Source organism: Notothenia rossii (genome assembly GCF_949606895.1).
Source record: "Notothenia rossii genome assembly, chromosome: 8".
NCBI lineage: Eukaryota > Metazoa > Chordata > Actinopteri > Perciformes > Nototheniidae > Notothenia > Notothenia rossii.
The window spans coordinates 60,346,180-60,365,309 of record NC_136906.1 but is presented as its reverse complement, the minus strand read 5'-3'; the positions used below and the strand labels follow the sequence as shown (position 1 = coordinate 60,365,309).

The 19,130-nt window shown below is 37.1% G+C and overlaps 2 protein-coding genes across 7 annotated transcripts in view; one reads left to right on the top strand and one right to left on the bottom strand.

Moving 5' to 3' along the window:
- runx2b (RUNX family transcription factor 2b) overlaps positions 1 to 19,130 on the top strand; it is a 164,331-nt gene that overhangs the window by 38,216 nt on the left and 106,985 nt on the right. For 3 of the 6 annotated variants that reach the window (XM_079643108.1, XM_079643110.1, XM_079643109.1), the window contains exon 4: positions 8,765 to 8,925. The exons of 2 other annotated variants lie outside the window; for them this stretch is intronic. The gene's annotated coding sequence lies outside the window, so the exon portion shown is untranslated. The remainder of the gene's footprint in view (positions 1 to 8,764; positions 8,926 to 19,130) is intronic. One more of the 6 variants, XM_079643107.1, reaches the window with a different exon arrangement.
- Positions 1 to 19,130, bottom strand: part of opn8a (opsin 8, group member a) — a gene marked incomplete at both ends in the record, with an annotated part of 98,026 nt that overhangs the window by 74,298 nt on the left and 4,598 nt on the right. The window contains one exon of the mRNA XM_079642178.1: positions 10,676 to 10,786. Coding sequence (XP_079498304.1) covers positions 10,676 to 10,786 — 111 coding nt within the window. The remainder of the gene's footprint in view (positions 1 to 10,675; positions 10,787 to 19,130) is intronic.

The window sequence follows — 19,130 nt, the reverse complement described above, 5'->3', positions numbered from 1 at the left end:
TATCATTTTAATGCCATTGAACACAACCTTTGATCAGAACAACTGCAGAGGTAAGAATTTCTCCCGTGTTTGCTCCGTAATGCTACGTTGTGTGATGTCTGTTTGTTTCCCATGTCGCGAGTTCTTATCGCTCAGTGATGATACTTATACAGTATGTCTGGAATCTGTGGAATCTCAGTTTGCTAATCTTGTTTGTGCAGATTTGATAAGTAATAAAGGTATTTTACCTTGAGTTCTGTGCTAATTGCGTTAGCATCTTTTCGCTCAGGGCTAATTCAGAGCCTTTTTTTATTACCCCTTTGTTTCGTTTAGCTAAAAATGGTCAATATTATCTGAAAGCTGAGTTTCTTCCCGTTAAGTCAGTATGACACATTCATAGTTTATTAAATGTTAAGAAGCCCTCAGACGCTGTTTCTTGCAAGATGTTGCGTTTTGCCCCCGTGGGGGGGGGGGTGCTAGTGGATCGCCGGAGCTGTTAGATTAACATTAACATGCTTATATTTTAGTGTGCCACGGCCGTTTCTTCCTATAGGCGGACTATGCAGATGCACTAGGGGGCCCCCAAGCTGAAAGTATATATATATATATTTTTTTTGTATTCATCCAAAAAACGAAACAAGTATAATTCATACACACAAAAATGAACAAAATTAGTAGAAGCGGGAGGGCTGAAGCATAGCTTATGGAAAGTAGCCCTCCGGTGCATCATCCTAATACAACATTGGCATTATTGCGTCAAAAACGTATTGAGATGGAGTACAAAGAAATAAAGAAAACAGGAGAAAAAATTCAATAAAAGTTAGGCCAGGAAAACAATAAATGCATATATATATATATATATATATATATATATATATATATATATATATATACGAAAACTAGATATAGGGTCATTTTCTGCACATGTCAATAGTAGTTTCAACTATCTTTCTTTGGAAATGAAAATACTATATATAAATATATACATATGTACAGATGTACTTGGCAAATGAATAATAATAATAATATATGCATAATTGCATATAAACATTGTGAACACTTATTTTCAAGTGACTTTTTTTACATTCATATGTTCACGCTGTGGTTTGGAACTGCTTTTGAATATTATTAGGCATTTTGTTATGGAAAATGTTGTGCATAACCAGTACTGTTTTAAGCTGTACTATGTCAACACATCTAATAGATTGAGTTTTTTTAAATATGGGAGTTGTGTGTTCATATTTACCAACACCACAGACTATTCATAATACTTTTTTTTGGGATGTTATTATTTTTTTGTAGATTTGTTGAGTACGTGTTTCCCCATATTTCGGAGCAGTAGTAAAGGTAAGGGAGAAATAGACTGTTATAAAGAGTATTTTTTCTTCAAGAATGTTCTTAGTATGATACAAAATACCTGTTGTTTTTGACAGTTTAGTCTGTACATAATTTATATGGTGCTTCCAATTGAGTTTTTCGTCAACAAGCAGTCCTAAAAATACATGCACCAACTTTTTCTATCTCCGTATTGCAAATCCGTATAATGCAGTCATTTCTACTCTCAGACTTTGTATTGAATAACATGTAATTAGTTTTGGCCACATTAAGGGATAATGTATTAACTGCAAACCAGTTACATAGTATTTCTAATTCTGCATTCACAATTTTAACAAGATCGCCAAGATTCTGATGGGAGCAGAGAATTCAAAGTTCAGGTTCAGCCTCAATATATTTGGGGAGAATTCAAATGAGCCGTCTTTATTTGTAGAGAGCCAAGCCCCCTCCTGTGTTTGGTGAAGCATTATATGCTTAAAAATCCAATGTAGGATATAAACACGACTAAACTGCAATGATAGCAAAGCTGCGGCTTGTGTTTTTGGGGTAATAAAGTCCAAATCATCGTTGGGCTGTCAGCCAATGAGTGACGTCTGAGGAAGATGAGAAATATAAATTAAACATTGTTGAGAAAATGCTGCATCTCTTGCATTTATTGACGTAGAGGAGCCTTTTTGTTTACCTTTTTAATATAATTTTTTGTAATTGTCAATTGCTTGGTTTTTGTGAAATTAGCCTGTTTTCCTATTAAAGTGTAACAGATTGATGCATCTCCACAGATCATCTTAAAGGCTTCGTAATCCCCCCATTGTAGTTTTAAAAAAAAGTAAAAACTAGGGCCCCCAAACAGCATCTTGCATAGGGCCCCCAAAAAGCTAGAAACGGCCCTGCTAAGTGCAATGCCTTGTGACCTGTAGCACCATCCTTGATGGAGCATATGTGTGGGCAGGAAAGGAGTGAGCAGAGAGTAAAGTAGTTGTCGATTTTTGTTCTGTTTTCTGTGACTATCTGCCTCACACTCTCAGACTTTCAGTTGCGCGCGCTACTAAAGAGACGTGTTACCATGGAAACCAAACAATGGTGTAGCTGTATTAAAGTCAGAGTGGAAACATACCAGACCTATGTAGATCTGGCTATTTGAGAAAGAATAAGAGTAAATCTAAATTATCATTACCAGCCTATTGCTTTCAATAATATGTTGATGCTGTGTTGAAAGTGAACAGTGGGTTTTCATATGTATTGCAGTCTATATAGACCCTGCAGAAAAACGCGATCCTGCGATCGCAGAATTTACCGCATAATCAGCAAAATGGCGCAGATTTTTAAAAGGCCGCATATTTATCAAAAGGCTGCATAATCCCCGCATTTTTCCACACAAAATGGAGAAAAAAAAAAGTGAACTCGTCTTGACGTGAAGTAGTGATGATGATGACGTGACGTCATCAGCTCGCGCATCACAGAAGGTAAACAACACCGTAGAGTGAACGTGTGGAACTCACACGACGAACATTTCTGCTATAGACCGGGCAAAGCAGTACCCCGATGTCTTTCACGAAAGTGGGGGGAAACTATTCTGCACCCCGTGCAACTGTGTGTTGGAGCATACGTCTGAGAGAAAGTCGACAGTGATGACCCACTTTGATTCATTCAAACATTCGAAAATGCTTTCTGCTGCTGCGGACAAGAAAGCCAAACAACTCGCGTTCACCGAGGCATCAACCTCCAAAACCCTTTCGAGGGCTACAAGAAACAAAGTGAGTAGCCTACAAGATTGAAGCTGGTCAGATAACGAACGAGTAAATGAAAACAGAATGAGGCGGAGAAGTGTGTGTGAGAGAGAGAGAGTGTGATTAAAATAGCCCCATTGCTTTTACAATAAATAAACATTGAATGTGTTTAATTGAATAGGAAAGGGGTTTATCGTTAGTGGCAGGATGTGTGTGAGAGAGAATGAATAAGACAGCCCAATATTAAAAAAAAATCTATTCTTTTTCGCAACTTTCCGCATATTTCGCAACTTCCCGCAATTTCACCGCATAAAATTACATAAAAACCCTGCATGTTTAATCGCATAATCAAGGATTTTAGCCCGCATAATCAAGGAATTTAGCCCACATAATCAAGGATTTTTGCCCGCGTTTTTCTGGAGGGTCTAATATTTACCAACACATGTTCTACGCCACTACATACTTGCATTTAAATGTGTGCTGTGCTGCGTCGGTTCAGCCATTCTCCGCAAGGGTTTTTGAAATTGGTCCGTGCGCAAAACATTGTGGGGATTTGAAGGACGAGAAGTCTACCCATGTGCAGCCTCGAAATTACCCCCAAACCAAGGACGTGGCCTCGGTGGAATTCCAAGTATGCTGGAGATTGGAACAGTCCTTCGGCGGCACTCGATGACGTAGTATCCTTGAAATATTGGCTTGGAAGCCAGTTTCCTTGCGATTGAGAAACGGCCGGTGTGTCTTCTCTTTGTTGTGGCCTTTTGAGCCAGGTCATAACAGTACGCAACTGAAAGAAATCCGCCCCTTCCTTCAGATTTCCTTACATAGCAGCTCCTCCAACACACATGAACGCGCACATGACGTCAGAGAAGACTTGAGCATCTCGGAAAAACATCATGGCTCAATCAGATGTAAGTAAACAACACCTAAGATTATCATAATGAATGTAAAAAATGAACAAAGTTATTGTCAGTGCTTATATTTTTGAAGCTAGCATGTTTGTTTTGGAAAAATGTAGTTTAATGCAGTAAACTATTTCTGGCTAGCTGGCGAGAGCAGGCTACGGTAACGTTACATATCAGGCAAAGCTAAAAACATCAAGGTTAGCGATACTACACAGCCCAAGTTGGTTTTGAATGTTTATTTGAAGTATTTAGCGTATTCATCTATTATGTTTGTCGACGAACTAAATACAGTACCTAATTACCTAGCTACGCTAGACAGCGCCTGCTAAATGAGTAGATGTAAATGCTACTTGCCGTTTGTTTCCGTTATCATTGGTGACGCATTGAGGAACATGGATTTCAAATTAGACTCATATCATAATCTCTTGTTTCGCTTGTTAGAGCTTCCAGGATGAGAGCATCCAGGATGACAGCATGGTTTCCTCTGACACCGAGTACACTCCAAAACCCAGCACATCTGGTCAAATAAGAGTGGCCCGGGGTAGAACCAGAGGAGGACGTGTGAGAGCAACGAGGGGGCGAGGAAGAGGCAGAGGCAGAGGAAGAGGACGGGGAGGTCAGACTAAGACGGGTCTTGGTCAAGAGGACCTTCAAAGAGTTCAGGATCTGCAAGCTCATAGGATTGCAGAGGAAACATATGTTGGAGAGGTCTCAATCTATTATGTCAGTTTGAAGATTATAAGCAGGTCGTGCTCTCAACTGTTAACCTTTGAACATTGGTTTTCAGTGAATTTTTAAGTGTGTGTCATTCTGTTACAGAATGGACTACATATGGGACCAATTGTTATAAAACCACTTGACCTAAGCTATGTGAATATGCCTAACTGGGTAGAATCACCAAATTGGGGTGCTGTAAAATAGGGAGAAAAATGAAGTTCAGTCATTTAACAGTTAGACCCTGTGGACCAACGTAGCTATTACACATTTTTTGTGAGACTGGGTTGGGAGCGACAGAGCTGGTCTCGGTTTCTTTCTCTGATAAACAAGATGAGAGGCTTTGTGTTGAACCTGATGAGTTCAGGAGGGTTTCTGAAGATGTGACAAATAAGGTACACAAAGCATACAATGCCATAATAACTTTTATTTATTTTGGCCATTTTAACCATTCATGGCTGTCATTGCCACAAATGAGCAGAAGGTGGTGCCAAAAACAGTGACCCTTTGGACAAGAGAATGTGTGCCATGACAATTAGTGTAGGACACTTGTGTATGTATAACATCTAAAGATGTGTAGTTTTATTCATGTTTTAACATAATTTTACAGGATATTGCTATATCATTTCATATATTTTAGTTATATACATTAATATCTAATTTGTAAAACATCACAGACAGAAAGGTATCTCCGTCATTAAATGGTAAGCTATTGAAATTCTGATTCCATAGATGTGTCTCCCATCACCAAAAACCCCTAAAAAGTCAGCCGAACTACTATTGATACTGCAAGGAGACGTATTATGTGAAGAGAAATTTAAGATGTTGTTTCATTCCTGATACAGTGTGAGAAAAAGTTTTTAGAGAGTACTTGTCCATGGACAAGTGAGTTTGGCAATTTACTTGTCCGAATACATTTTTCACTTGTCCAGAATGGACAAAAATTGGGGCCACTGGAATCTTCTTCTTCGCCATCGTATTTTACATTTTCACACATAGGGTTGGGTATCGTTTGGATTCGAACGATTCCGGTTCTGCTTTTCGATTCTGGTTATTTTCGGTTCTTTGAGAGGGTAAAAATAAGTCCCATGATAAAGTGGGAGAAAAATATATTTATGAAAACATTAAGTCAAATCTGTATTCCTATTTACAAATCACTTCATACTGTTTAATTTCGTATGGTTATTGAATACAATTATATAAAAATAATCTCTGCATTGTTTAGTTAGTTCTAAGTGGTGCAGTTTGAGAATGTACAATTGGCCCAGTCTCCTCTGATGTTACACTGCAACCTGCCTGATACCTGCCTATGTAGAAAAGCGCTAGGCCTTAAATATAATGATAATAGGCTAATAATAATAGCTTATCATAATAAGTAATAATTCATTATTAGGCTACTTATTAGTAGCCTAATAATAAGGCCTAGCGCTTTTCTACAACTCAAAGACGCATGTGTATTACATGCTGCAGCTGCCCAGCTGCTCACTGTTTGTAAAAGTAAATAAATAGTATTTTCATTTCAATAATGTACTTTCTATACCCTGCTTCATAAACAATACTGACATCCCTGTGCTCCTCCGAGTCTGGGGGTCCGGGGATGTGAGGACAGCGCGAGGACACAGGGAGGCTGCTTCACTTCATAAAGGAAATGGCGGTCAATATTAACAACACAGGAGCTAAAACGCTTAATAACCTTCATTACGTATTAGAGAAAGAACATAAGAAAGTTTGAAAAAGATGAGGCTGTTAAACGGGCAGCGGATCCGCTGTGTGTAGAAAGAGAGAGAGACGCTGAGCTGCACCATGCAGCGAACAGCTGATCCGGAGAATAGAGAGAGAGAGAGAGAGCTGTGGTCCGCGGGGCTCGGCCTCGCCTCCTGTCCCCACAACTCTTATTAATCCCGGTACCGGACAATTGTTATTTGTTCCTACTCGGAACATAGTTTTGCTTCCCAACCCTGCCACTGTGCTACACTTCCAGCGCTGCCCCGCCCTAACTGTACAGAAAGCGGCGAGATGCATTCCCTTAGGAATCGACAAGCAGAACCGAAACTAACATTTCTAAACAAACAATGGCGGACACTGACAATTTGCGAATGAGTTCTGCCTTTTGTAAACTGAATTTATCAATAAATCAGGGCGAAAAACGTCACTTGTCCGCCGGACAAGTCAATTGAAATATCTACTTGTCCGATATTGTAAATAACACGTCCCGGACGGTGGGACGTGTACTTTTTCGCACACTGTGATATATTTATGATCCACGTCACGCATTCAGTTTCGGTGGCATTTCTTCCAGTTTATCCAAATGTCTTCTAATCAGGAGGTGGATGAGTACGGCAGATATCACTGTAAAATCATTTGACAGTGAGGGGAATACGGTTTTACTATGAAAACTTCGAGACCAGAAATACTGTTTTCACCCCGTAAGGGTTGACGCTAACTTTACATGGACACTGCCGTCAATAGAAATGAATAGGGGGAAAGACATAGTATATACACGTTCTCCTGGTGAGACCTCAAATAATCTTCGTAATAACTATTAACCTATAGATCCTACTCATCCACTGGACGTAGATTATAAAAGTACAATATACACTTCTCGCTAGAAATCTAATCAAAAAGCATTTTAATGGCCAAACTATCCTACAATTTAGGATTTTCAAGAGAGGGTTATTTGTGAATAATGACCCTCTGGAGCGTTTGCAATCAACGGGAGCATAATGCCGCAAATTGTTGTTTCTTACACGACCACTAGAGGTGCTAAACTTTAAAACGTGACTATAGGTCGTAATAAGCTGTTGAACAATCGACCTATTCGGTCGTTTTTTGGAGGACTTGTTGCTTTTAACATGTGCATTCTGGGTGCAGGGGTTTGATAATTGAGTGTGGTATTTCAATGGCAGTGTTTAGCAAACAACCCACAGGCTGTCGGTCTTGAATAACGTGTTTGTAAATAAGAGTGTGTAGTTATTTGTAAAAAGTATGGAATATCAAACTTAGTGTAAAGCAGACAATGTGCTTATGATTTAGCATGTCTGTTCAATAGATGAAAGGCAACTTGAGTTTGTGGTTTCAATAATTGTGCCAAAAGCACCAGTTTTTGTCTTGGCAATTGCACAAAGCTGTAATAGGCCACAAATAATCACATTTTTCTCATTAAAAAAAATGCTCTGATAATTCATATTGAATATAATCTATCGTTGCAGCTTTAACAACACTATTTTAAATGTTGTTCTCCATCTTTTATTTTAGTTCATATCATAACTCTATTAACCAACCTGCACCATATGTTTGTTCCTGTTAAATCTTTCAGGCAGATTCTACTACTACCTCACAAGAGTATGAACTATATGTTATTATGTTTTTGTGTTAAATAAATCCATTTTGAAAAATTAATTGCACTGAATGTTGTTAAATGTTACAAAACCTATTAGTCTTGATCAGATTTTGAGTCTGTTCAAAATATGATCATTGCTTTATTTATCTGTATAACAAAACGTACACAGACTTCTTTTAATTAGGTTTTCTCGTTATCCGTTTTTTTATTTAGACAACAAACACGGGAAAAAGGCTTTGGTTTCCAATTTTTTAGTTTTAAATCAAAAACGAAAAAAGGCTGGTATTCTCGTTTTTTGGCTTTTGGTTCAAACGAAAAATCAAACTGACAAAAAGTACACGAACCTGAACAGCATGTGGCTGTTATCTTATATGACAGGTCCTGTGTTTGTATGACCTGTGTATTTATGACTAACGTTATTGTAACACCTCACCACCGGTAGGGATTTTGATCTATACAGGTGGTGGTTTTTCACAGCTTGTGGCGCGTAAAGTTATTAACGGGGAGAGAACAGCTACTGAATCTTTAAAGAGGATATTTCATGATGTAATTTCTTCACATTTGTAATCCAGTCACTTTAGACTGACTAAAACCAGAGCAATGTACCAAAGTTTAAAAGAGCTTTGATTTTGGATCTCTTTGACTTTACCCTTAAAGTATGTTTTGAGTTTCTTGATTCATATAAAACATGGATGGACATTTGAGGTAAATCCATTTGCTGAGTGAATTTATGTCCCTAGTGACAGTTAATCCCTATCTTACCCTAGATCTCCCAACAATGGCCTGTGGACTGATGCTCTACCTGGAAACTGGATTATCTATTGTGGTTTACTTCATGACATCAACACCAAGACAGATGGCATCCCAGCTGACCAAGTCCCGGTACGTGAGTCAGACATGTGCGGGCAAAGCAAAGTAACACCAGCAGGTGAGAAGGTCATGGAACTGTCCGTATAGGAGGTAAACATAACACACATTTACAGACAAACACTGTTCCATCTGAAGGCACAAAGAGATTTAGGAGCATTTGAATCAGTCAATCATTCCTTACATTCGATATCACCAAAGCAGTAGATAGTGTCCAGTTTGGATTGTGTATGACAAACAAAGAGTATGGCTACAACTGACCAATATATTGATTATCGATGATTTTAAATAATTGATTTCTCTAGATTTAATCGTTTGGTCTTTAACTTTTTAGAAAATAGTGAGAAACATCCATCACAGTTTCTCAAAGTAAAAGACGATTTCTTTAAATGTCATTTGATTGTCAGTCCACAACAAAAGATTTGAACTTCTAATTAAAAATGGATATTAAACTGAGAACAGATGCTGCAAACACCACATTTTCTGCAAATTGTTTGAAAAGAAAATTACTCGTATGATTATTCAATTGTCAAAATGCATGTGTTACAGTCCTAATTGTAAAGATTGGTGTCTGTACAGTAACGCACAGCATTTTTTTTTGGTGAAACTTTCATGCACAGCAACACAACAGGTGCAGCTGGTTAACTCTCCTCTGTCTTGCTACACTCCACTTCTGAGCTCCGTGTGTGTAGGAGGAGGGGCCGCGCACCCCACCTGCCAAAACACCCACCATACAAAGTGAAATGCAAAATGATAATCTTATTAGTTTGTTTTACCTCATTAAGGTGCACTTCTTTAATTACATCTCTGTGAGAGTGTCCGGTGTTTTGCTTTCACGTATGGTGCGGGGTCACACCGCGTAAATGTATTTCAGGTTAATTAGCCTGCAGCGAAGCAACTCTCATTGAAGGACCCTTTTTAAAAAGGAACGACAATTGCCTTCAAGTTAATACAAAAATCACACAAAGGGTTTGTTCTTTAGGATGAAAATAAATCAAATCAAAACAATAGGGAAAAGCTTGGATGCAGGACATGTTTTCTTTAATGCTATGCAGAGCTATTTAATAGGTAAGCATTTATTTTAAAATCTTTAATTTACTTGAAGTGGAGTGGACTGCAGCTGTTTTTTAAGAAAATAAAAGATGGGATGCGGTATTTACTGTTGCTTCATGTCAAATTAGTCAGATAGGGATCAGGGGCTAACAATCTTGACTCATTGGTGTCAAAAATCAATAATGTAATTTGCTCAGAAGAGAGAATGTCCACTCAAATACCATGTTTAATATCCTGTGTCGACATTCATTGTTTATTATTGACATTTTTGTTTTAGCTGACTGGTTTTCTATTTATTTATTTTTATTTTATTTATTTAAATATATATATTTTTTTATTGTATTCTTATTCTGTCTCTGTGGGATTTTGTTTGCCTTGGTGATAAGCAGCATTTACATTGCTACTATACCTATTTTTCTATAAAGTGAAGATTTGTTTACCTCATTTTGATACATGCTCTGATAGAATAACTGTATGCTGTTGAAAAAAACAAATAAAGTAAACAAAAAAACATCAACACAGTCATGCCCCGTTGTTTCCTTATCCGTCTCAAAGTTACAGGAATGAGAATTAAAGCAAACAAATCTACATTTAAAGTCTTAAGTGCTTCTCTCTCACAAGTCATTCATGGGTTTAAGCTTAATCCCCACTGACATTTGAAAGAGAAGCCTCAAAATAATTATTTGCGAGCTCAAGTTATTAATTCTATGAGACAAGTCACTATGGATATAGAAAAGGAAATTACGTATTGTACTCACCAACTATCACCAGGTAAATCCCTGCCCAGAAATCAACTGTCGGGGACAGTTTGGACATGTATTTCTCATCCATGTTTGTCCAGTCAGCGGTAAAAACACACAGTGAAATAACTTCCAGTAGAGAAAAAAAACAAAAACCTTTTAACAGTTTTTCCAGCTCCCTTTTGTACGTGCACTGAATATTTGAAAGACTGAGCTATTTGTGTGCTCTCTTTTCTGACAGCCCTCATATTAATTCAATGCGATGCAGCATCTGACACCTATTATACATGGATTAACCTGCCACATGGACAATTGACTACACAGTACGGTACACAGTGGCACACGTAATCTCCTCCACCCTGACACATGTATGCCCCCCCCACCAGACACACACACATACATACATACATACATACATACATACATACATACATACATACATACATACATACATACATACATACATACATACATGCATACATACATGCATACATACATGCACACACACAGAACCCAACCATTGCCAATTCAACAATCGTTTCAAGTCACATTTTGCTCATCCCTTAAAAACACACGTGCACACCCAGGCATGCATATTTATACACACAGAGCATGTGGACACTTGATCTATAAAAAATAATTACATAAAAGGAAGTCATCTCTAGTTACGTCATTGTATGAATCACACCCCAAGTAGATTAAAAAAACTAAATTAGGCTATACTTGCAACAGCAAATCTTAATCATGAGAAACAAACTGGGGCAGAAGCTATGTTGTCTATTATGTTTTTTAGTGAATTAAAGATAAGATAGAATGGGATTAATATCTTACCCGGGGGGGATTTATGGTGAAAACCAGGCCATTGTCCAACAATGAATATAATGACTGAGGGGTGCATCTCACCTTTTTTATTGATGTAGTCTAGTTTCTTATCTATCAAGCACTTGGCCAAATATCGGCATAATTTTGAAGTTACAAATTCGTCAAGCACTTGAAATAGGTTGAAATGCTATGTACAAACAGAATATTGTGAATTACCTTCATGTCTTGAAGTTTTAAGAGTCTTTTATACCCACTCAGGGATAACTGAACTGTTGACCCTGGTAAATATAGCCTTAAGCATCTTTAACTTGCACCTTCTCCCCATTTATCCCAGAGATATTCACACCTCTATGTGTGAACATTGCCAGTGAAAACAGTTGACATACAGTACTTTTCCCAAGAGTTATAAAAATGCAGTGCATAGTTAGGTGCGTGATTGCTGTGACCATGCATGGTGAACATACGGTTCCATATTACCCCACGCTTCACTTCTACTTGGAAGTGTCATACTGATCTCTGGATTAGCATATACATTTGAGAGTCTTTGTTTAAAGGGTTGTAGAGAAAAATATATTGTTCAAGGCTAATGGAAATGTTCTATTAAGAAAGTAAAGATAATACAAGTGCTGGCCTTTTTTATAACCTTTTTTTCTTTTTTAGAGTCCTACATTTCTGTTCTCAGATGAGATAGAATACATTTATTATTTTTGTAAAATTATATGCCTTCATGTATTATAATACGTTATTTTACTGTAGGGTTATTTGTGAAAAAATGCTAGGCACGTTATATTGAAATCTTGCATGAAATATTCTATAAGATGGACTTTTATTAATCCCTCGTGGGGAAACTGTTTCTCTGCATTTGACCCATCCTAGTGTTAGGAGCAGTGTGCTGCAAGCCCTTATTACATACAATGGTTACCGGGGAGAAAAGGGAATGCTTTCAGCCTTGTGCATGGATGACTGGTGACTGCAAGTAATTGTGTTTGTGGGTTGTTAATCAATATCTGTATTTGCCTGTGGTGTTGTCTGCATTAGCATCTCTGTTTGCTGTCTTTGAGTTGTCAATTTGACGAAGGGAGAAATATCAATCTTTACTTTACCAGCAAAAAGAAATACAATACAATATTATTTCCTATTAATGCCCTTCTTTGGTTGCACACATACTGTAATCACTTGCATAAAAGCTCACCTGCACTTAAAGGTTGAGCAAAAGAAATAGGCCACAAGTATGGAAAATGTTATTGGATTGGCAATATGATGTGTATAAATGCAAACGCCAGAAAAGCATGTGGCGATATTGAAGGAGTCATGTGGTGATATTGATGTAGATGCTAGCGAGTTCTGGATAAGCCCCTACGCATGATACTTTCTGTTGGATTGACGTAAGAAAATATACTGCTATTCTTCATCTCAGTGGAATTAAATGCTGGATGTCAAAAAGCTTTTAGATGACGAGCAGCACAACAAATAAATATCTTTCTTTTAATTACATTTAGCTTTTATCCAAAGAGACTTACAAAGTGCATTCAACCATAAAGATCAGAAAAGCAAGAATCCTGCGAGTATATTAGCTTTCAATAAGCCAAACTTAAGTGAAAAATTATTGTATTTGTTATTATTGGCTAAGGGGTTAGTTGATACAGGTGGGTTTTCAGTTTGCAACAGAAGATGTGTACACTTTCTGCTATCTTGATAACAATGGGGAGCTTTTTCCACCATTTCAGAGCCATGATAGCAAACGGGTGTGTTTTTGTTGAGGGGTACCTGAGACCCACCTGCAGTGAGGGAGAAGCAGGCCGATACATAGCGAAATGAAGTCCTGGAGTTTACAGGTTATCCATCTCGTGTATGCAGGAAGGGCCTGATAAATTCACAGAAATAAGAAGCTGTGTCTTGAAGTGGATTTGGGCAGCCACTGTGAAAGGTAGCATGGAAGAACTTAGGGAGGTTGAAGACCAGTTTGAACATCAGCGGCATATCAAATCAATTTGAAGCAAGTTATCAAGGCATTTTCAGAGGTTTTCAGAATTTGCCCTATTACAACTTGGTTCTTGGTGTCATTTAAATGTGGCTGGTAGATGGATAATAGTCTACCCTTCACAGACTGATATAGATACAATTCAGTTAACGTTACACCCTTTCTGTACTGATTGTATGGGTGTAATGGCAAAAACAAATACAAATATTGTAATGATGGAGTGATGGTTCATCATTACAATATTGCTTTTATAAATTTTCCATAAGTAGACACTTATACATAAAATAGAAACAATGAGACATGTTCCCCCCCAAATGAACAACCCTGAGGCTAATGTACTATATTTTCGTGGAAGAAAGATATTCAATAAAATTATACTTTGCGTTTCAAAGATTCCAGATTCCAAGAAGTAGGTTGTAATCATTACATCTACAATCACATTTTACAGATAGGCTAATTCTCATGCCGTCATGGGGGCAGACAAATTACTTCAATTTGTCGCTCTAATCATGACAGCAATACACTTTCTGATGTAATTAGCAATACAATCATTTTAGGAGGAAAGAACAGCAGGCATCAGCTTAAATAACCACAGCCATTAATGCTGTGGGCATGGCAACCAAAGCTGGGGTAGAGAGGTTACTTTCTTTTCACTAATTTTCAGTTATAAATATGTGTTTATATATGGTGACTGCAATTACTTGCAGTCACAAGCATGTACAAGGCTGAAAGCATTCCCTTTTCTCCCCGGTAACCATTGTATATAATAAGGGCTTGTATGGAGTATTTAATGCAAGATTTCAATATAACGTGCCTAGCATTTTGCCATTTATTCGCAAACAACCCTACAGTAAAATAACGTATTATAATACATGAAGGCCTATCATTTTACAAAAATAATGAATGTATTCTATCTCATATATAAACTTTAAGTGAAATTATTTTTAAACACTAATCATTATCTCCAGAACATAATACAGTTTGTGTTTTTTCTTTTGCTCATGTTTTCACATCATACAAATTTGAATACTAAATGTGTGCCATTTTTGATTGAAAGGAAATAAAGCTCTTAAAGAATAAATTGAGCTATCCTGAAGAAAAGCCACAATGAATATTGATGTGAGGTGTATGAAAAACCAAAAAACAGTTGGTAGAAGTTGTTTATTTTCACACATTTTTTTGTCAGAAAAGGGATCAATAACATGAAAATATGAAAACAATCCTCTCTGGGATTTTATCAACCCTTAGACTCAGAAAATCCAAACAAAACCTCTATGAATTTTTTTAATTGCAGTAGGAAGTAATTGAAAGCACTTTATATATCAGTATACACAGATATAGAGGTTGATAGTGACTTTCTGTGGTGACATCGGCATCTAGCACTACGCACTACTTCGGTAGGGTTCTGTAGCAGGTATATGGGTGGCACCTTGAAATGACAGCTCCGCTCACTACTGCCCAGACTCCGTTTGTATTGAGGATTCTTGACTTTATTTCTGTACAATGGGGGTAGTGGAAACCTGCATATATACACAGTCTATGATGTAATTGTAAACCATGAGTAGAATGTCATAGTTATAGAAATGCAACAGATTGAGGATACAGCCATAACAAGGAATCTAATAATGGAAAAAATACACATGATAATAAACAAATCGAATCCTCTTTCCCACCACACATGATTGTATTTTCAACACAACATAAGCTTTTATATCGGTAAGAAAACACAAAATAAGGACCCCCCCACCCACTCTCCACCTGTCAGTGTTGACATAAGGCAATTACTTGCAATCGACTCCCTGCTTTACAGGCAAAGCAATGACATGATGTACCTCAATGTGAACTGCTGGCTACATCTGGATCCACTGACCTTTTTAAAAGTAATAACAAATGCCTTCAAGTTGGTATCACAGAGGATATTAGTGTGCAATGTATGGCTATCTGAAGGATCACTTCAACTGGTACAAACAAGAAATTCAATATTGAGTATGGAATGGATTTAGGCAATTTGATTGACATGATACAGTGGGAATCCATCTGTATTCTGGAGTTGGGTGGCTTTGATGTATTACATTACATGTCACTTGTTAGACACTTTTATCCAAAGCGACTTACATACTCAATACTGCGGGCAATCCCCACAGGAGCAATTTGGGGTGAAGTGTCTTGCCCAGGGACACAACGACATGCTGGCTGCAGTGGGGTTTTGAACCTGTGACCCCCTTGTCCGAACACCAACGCACAACCCACTGCACCACACGGCTCCCACGTATTACAGCAAATGTTTACCTGGATTATTTGTTTCTTGGCAGGTTTGAAACACCATGTTCTACATTAAAAAAGGGACCAATAAGAGAGGTGAGAATCTTGATTTGTCTATTTTATTTGAGAACAAAGGCAAACCTTTAAAATCGAACTTTATTTATTGTTGCTCTGTTGAGTACAGAGGCCCTGTAGTGTTCCCTCTATGACTTGTAGCACACAATACAGTATGCTCTGCCCTCTGATTGACCTTCATGGAAACTGTAATAATTTGTATCGATCCCGTATTTCTATAAAGACCTGCCACAATTCATAAAGGAATGCAATGTCCATGAAAAAAGCCTTTTTTCCAGTCTTGTCAGGTAACAATAAAAAGCAGAAGGAAAGAAGACCGGTAGAGCAGGAAAACTTCTCCTTACAACCATTTCTCATGAATGATACATTTAAGACAGCGCTTTTATAGTAGCAGAGAGCATGGTTTCCCCCTAATCCTGACTTTAATAATGCAGGCTCTTCAGAAGGCCTCTGTATAATGTATTCTATAGCTCTGCACGGGGAGCACAATATGTTAGAAGAAAAACAAATCAAAGGAATCCTAACAGAGTGTCATCCATTATTTATTGCTCTGTCATCTCAAATAGAGACACTGTGCTAGTAAGGACATTGTCTGAGTGTGTCAGGAATAAATAGCGGGGAGGTGCCGCTTATTTGGAAGTCTACACATTACAGCCTGCAGGAAATCATAATATGGGACAATAGATTTCAAACAGACCATGAGCTCTAGTTTCCAGGGAGGTGTAAAATGTGAAAGTAGCATTATAGGTATTTTAAAAGTTAGTTTTCCAGATGTTTTCCGTGTAAGCCTTTGTGAGCTGTAAGCTTCCACCAGGTAAAGGTGTCTGATGCATTTAGTAGATATTATATATCTATTAAACTTCCTTCTTTTTTTTTCATCCACTGGACAAAAACTTTTTCATTCAAAGTTTCCTTTTTGAGAAATATTTTCTCAACGACAAACATCTAGGGCTGAAACTGACCTTGCTTGTTTTTCACATGTGAATAATAAGATAATTGTTGAGTCTATAACATGTACACATTTTTTTTAAATACAAATGTATTTCAGTTTTCCAGAACCCAAACTGACTTTGTTAAATGTTCCACTCCTACTATTTCCTTTGAGTCCAAAACCCAACAATACTGTATATTCAATTGATTCCAAAATATAAAAAACTGAGTCAACCAAGTATTCAGATTTGACAAGCTCCAACCAGAGCATTTCCTGGATTGTGTTTACAAATGTAGGTTAAATATATTATCAAATGTGTGGCTGCTTCATTTTATGTTGAATCAACTAATTGCACTGATCCACTCAGTGGGATGAAAACATGTTTTAATTAAAGTGCAAGGCAGACTATTACCACTAGAGTGCAGGATTGCTCATCTCAATCATTTCGTTCCCTCATGGTACATTATCATGTGAAATGCTACAGTTTAATATTGCTGATTTATATATTTTAGGCATTTATAGGCTTAGTGTTGGGCCAAAATGTGGGTGACATGTAAATAAATGGTAGAGGATATAATATGCAGAGATGTTGAAAACCTGATGACTATAATTGTGAAGCTCACTGTAAAGTTTCATTCGACAGCAGATTTTATAGATATTTGAATATATTTTTCACATTATTTATAAATTATAATGTAATAGTAATTAAGTTAAATTAAAAAGACCAGGCATTAAAGTATCATTTTCACCTTGAAACTTCCTGAATTGGTGTTTAATTTGTCAAATCAAATCACTAATGTTGAGCTTGTTACATGTTACGAATCCCACAAGTAAACCACAACAATCCTATATCAACTCCTACCGTGGCACTGCAAATAATCTCATGCTCAAAGTTATTGGTGTCAGCATTCTGTGACCACTAATGCAGATAAAGTTACAGTGTTTATTTTTCAAATAAATAATCTCACTCATTTTGTTTTCAAAAAAATCCTGAACGCTCAGGAGAGGCATGATAAATTTACTTTCCATGTGAGGAAGTAAAAACAACTTTGACAGCAGCAATGTTTTAACAGGGAAAGTGAATTTTGGCACCACCAAAGGCACTTTCCTGTACTTCTTTTTCAGAGGTTACATTCATCTCAGCTTAATCAAGGCTGCGGCGCACAAAGGGGTATTTGTTTAATCATTTTGGCTCTGACAGAGGTATGCACGGACAACCTGGACAAAATGTGTGTTCCTTCAATGCAGCTTTTTATTTACTTCTGCTGTATCCGTATGGATGCAGCTAATTTTCTCTTTTTCATTTTTTCTCTAAGAAAAAGCCACATTATGCATAGAGAAATTAAATATAAATTAAAAATCAGATTTTGTTGAAAATATCTTTTATGTCAGGCTGAGCGATTTAATCACAATCTTCTATCCTGATATAGGTCATTCACTCTCAAAATATATAGAGTTTTTCCTGAGAATTGAATATGTAAATAGTCCATAGGAAATAACCTCATAATCAAGAAAATGTTTGAGGGTTCATCTGCAAAATATATACTTGACAAATAAAAAGTCAGAGTATTTTGTAATTTAATTAAATACTTAACATAGCAGTCTAAAATGACATTTTAAAGAAAAAAAACAATGAATCTATACACAGCACATAAATACAGGTTAATGACATTAACACAATACAGTTAACTAAGTTTGATCAAGTTTTGTTCATTATATTTTGCTTGTTAATATACATTTGAATTGCATAATTATGTGACATAATATTTTGATGTATTAAAGAGGATTAATTTGAGCTGATGGTGACTCTTGAGCAATAAAACAGTTGATCACCATTGTCCGTAGGATTCTTTTTCTTGGCATCATACAGAAGATATCTGAACCAAATGTCATGGCAATCCATCCAATAGTTGATATGATAATATCAGCAAAAAACCAAAGGGTCAACATAGTGTTTGTGCTAGAGGAAAGGGCATCACAAAAATCCAACTAAAAAATATTAGCATTAACCAAAGTGTAGGTCCTACCAAAGACGACATCGTCTTCCTTATGGCTATGCATCAATCATAGGTGTTACAATAAATATTAAAATAATATTATTCTCTATTTCTGTTCAGGCAACTTTAATCAAAGTAGACACTTTATAATAATTGTTTCAGAAAAGACATTGATCCAATGTTTTATTTTACTCGCTCTGTATTCCTTTTTGATTTAAGTGATGGACAGACACTTTAGAGGTTAAGTAACTGCCCTGCAGACATCCACTTTAAAGCTGATATTCATGCTATTTGCAGCACACTGTCCCCTAGAAAGGGCCTTACCGTACCCTGTCTGACGCAAGTTGAAAGTGGGGTGCCATAATGACCTGCTGCGTAAAATATCCACTCACTACCTGAGGCCCT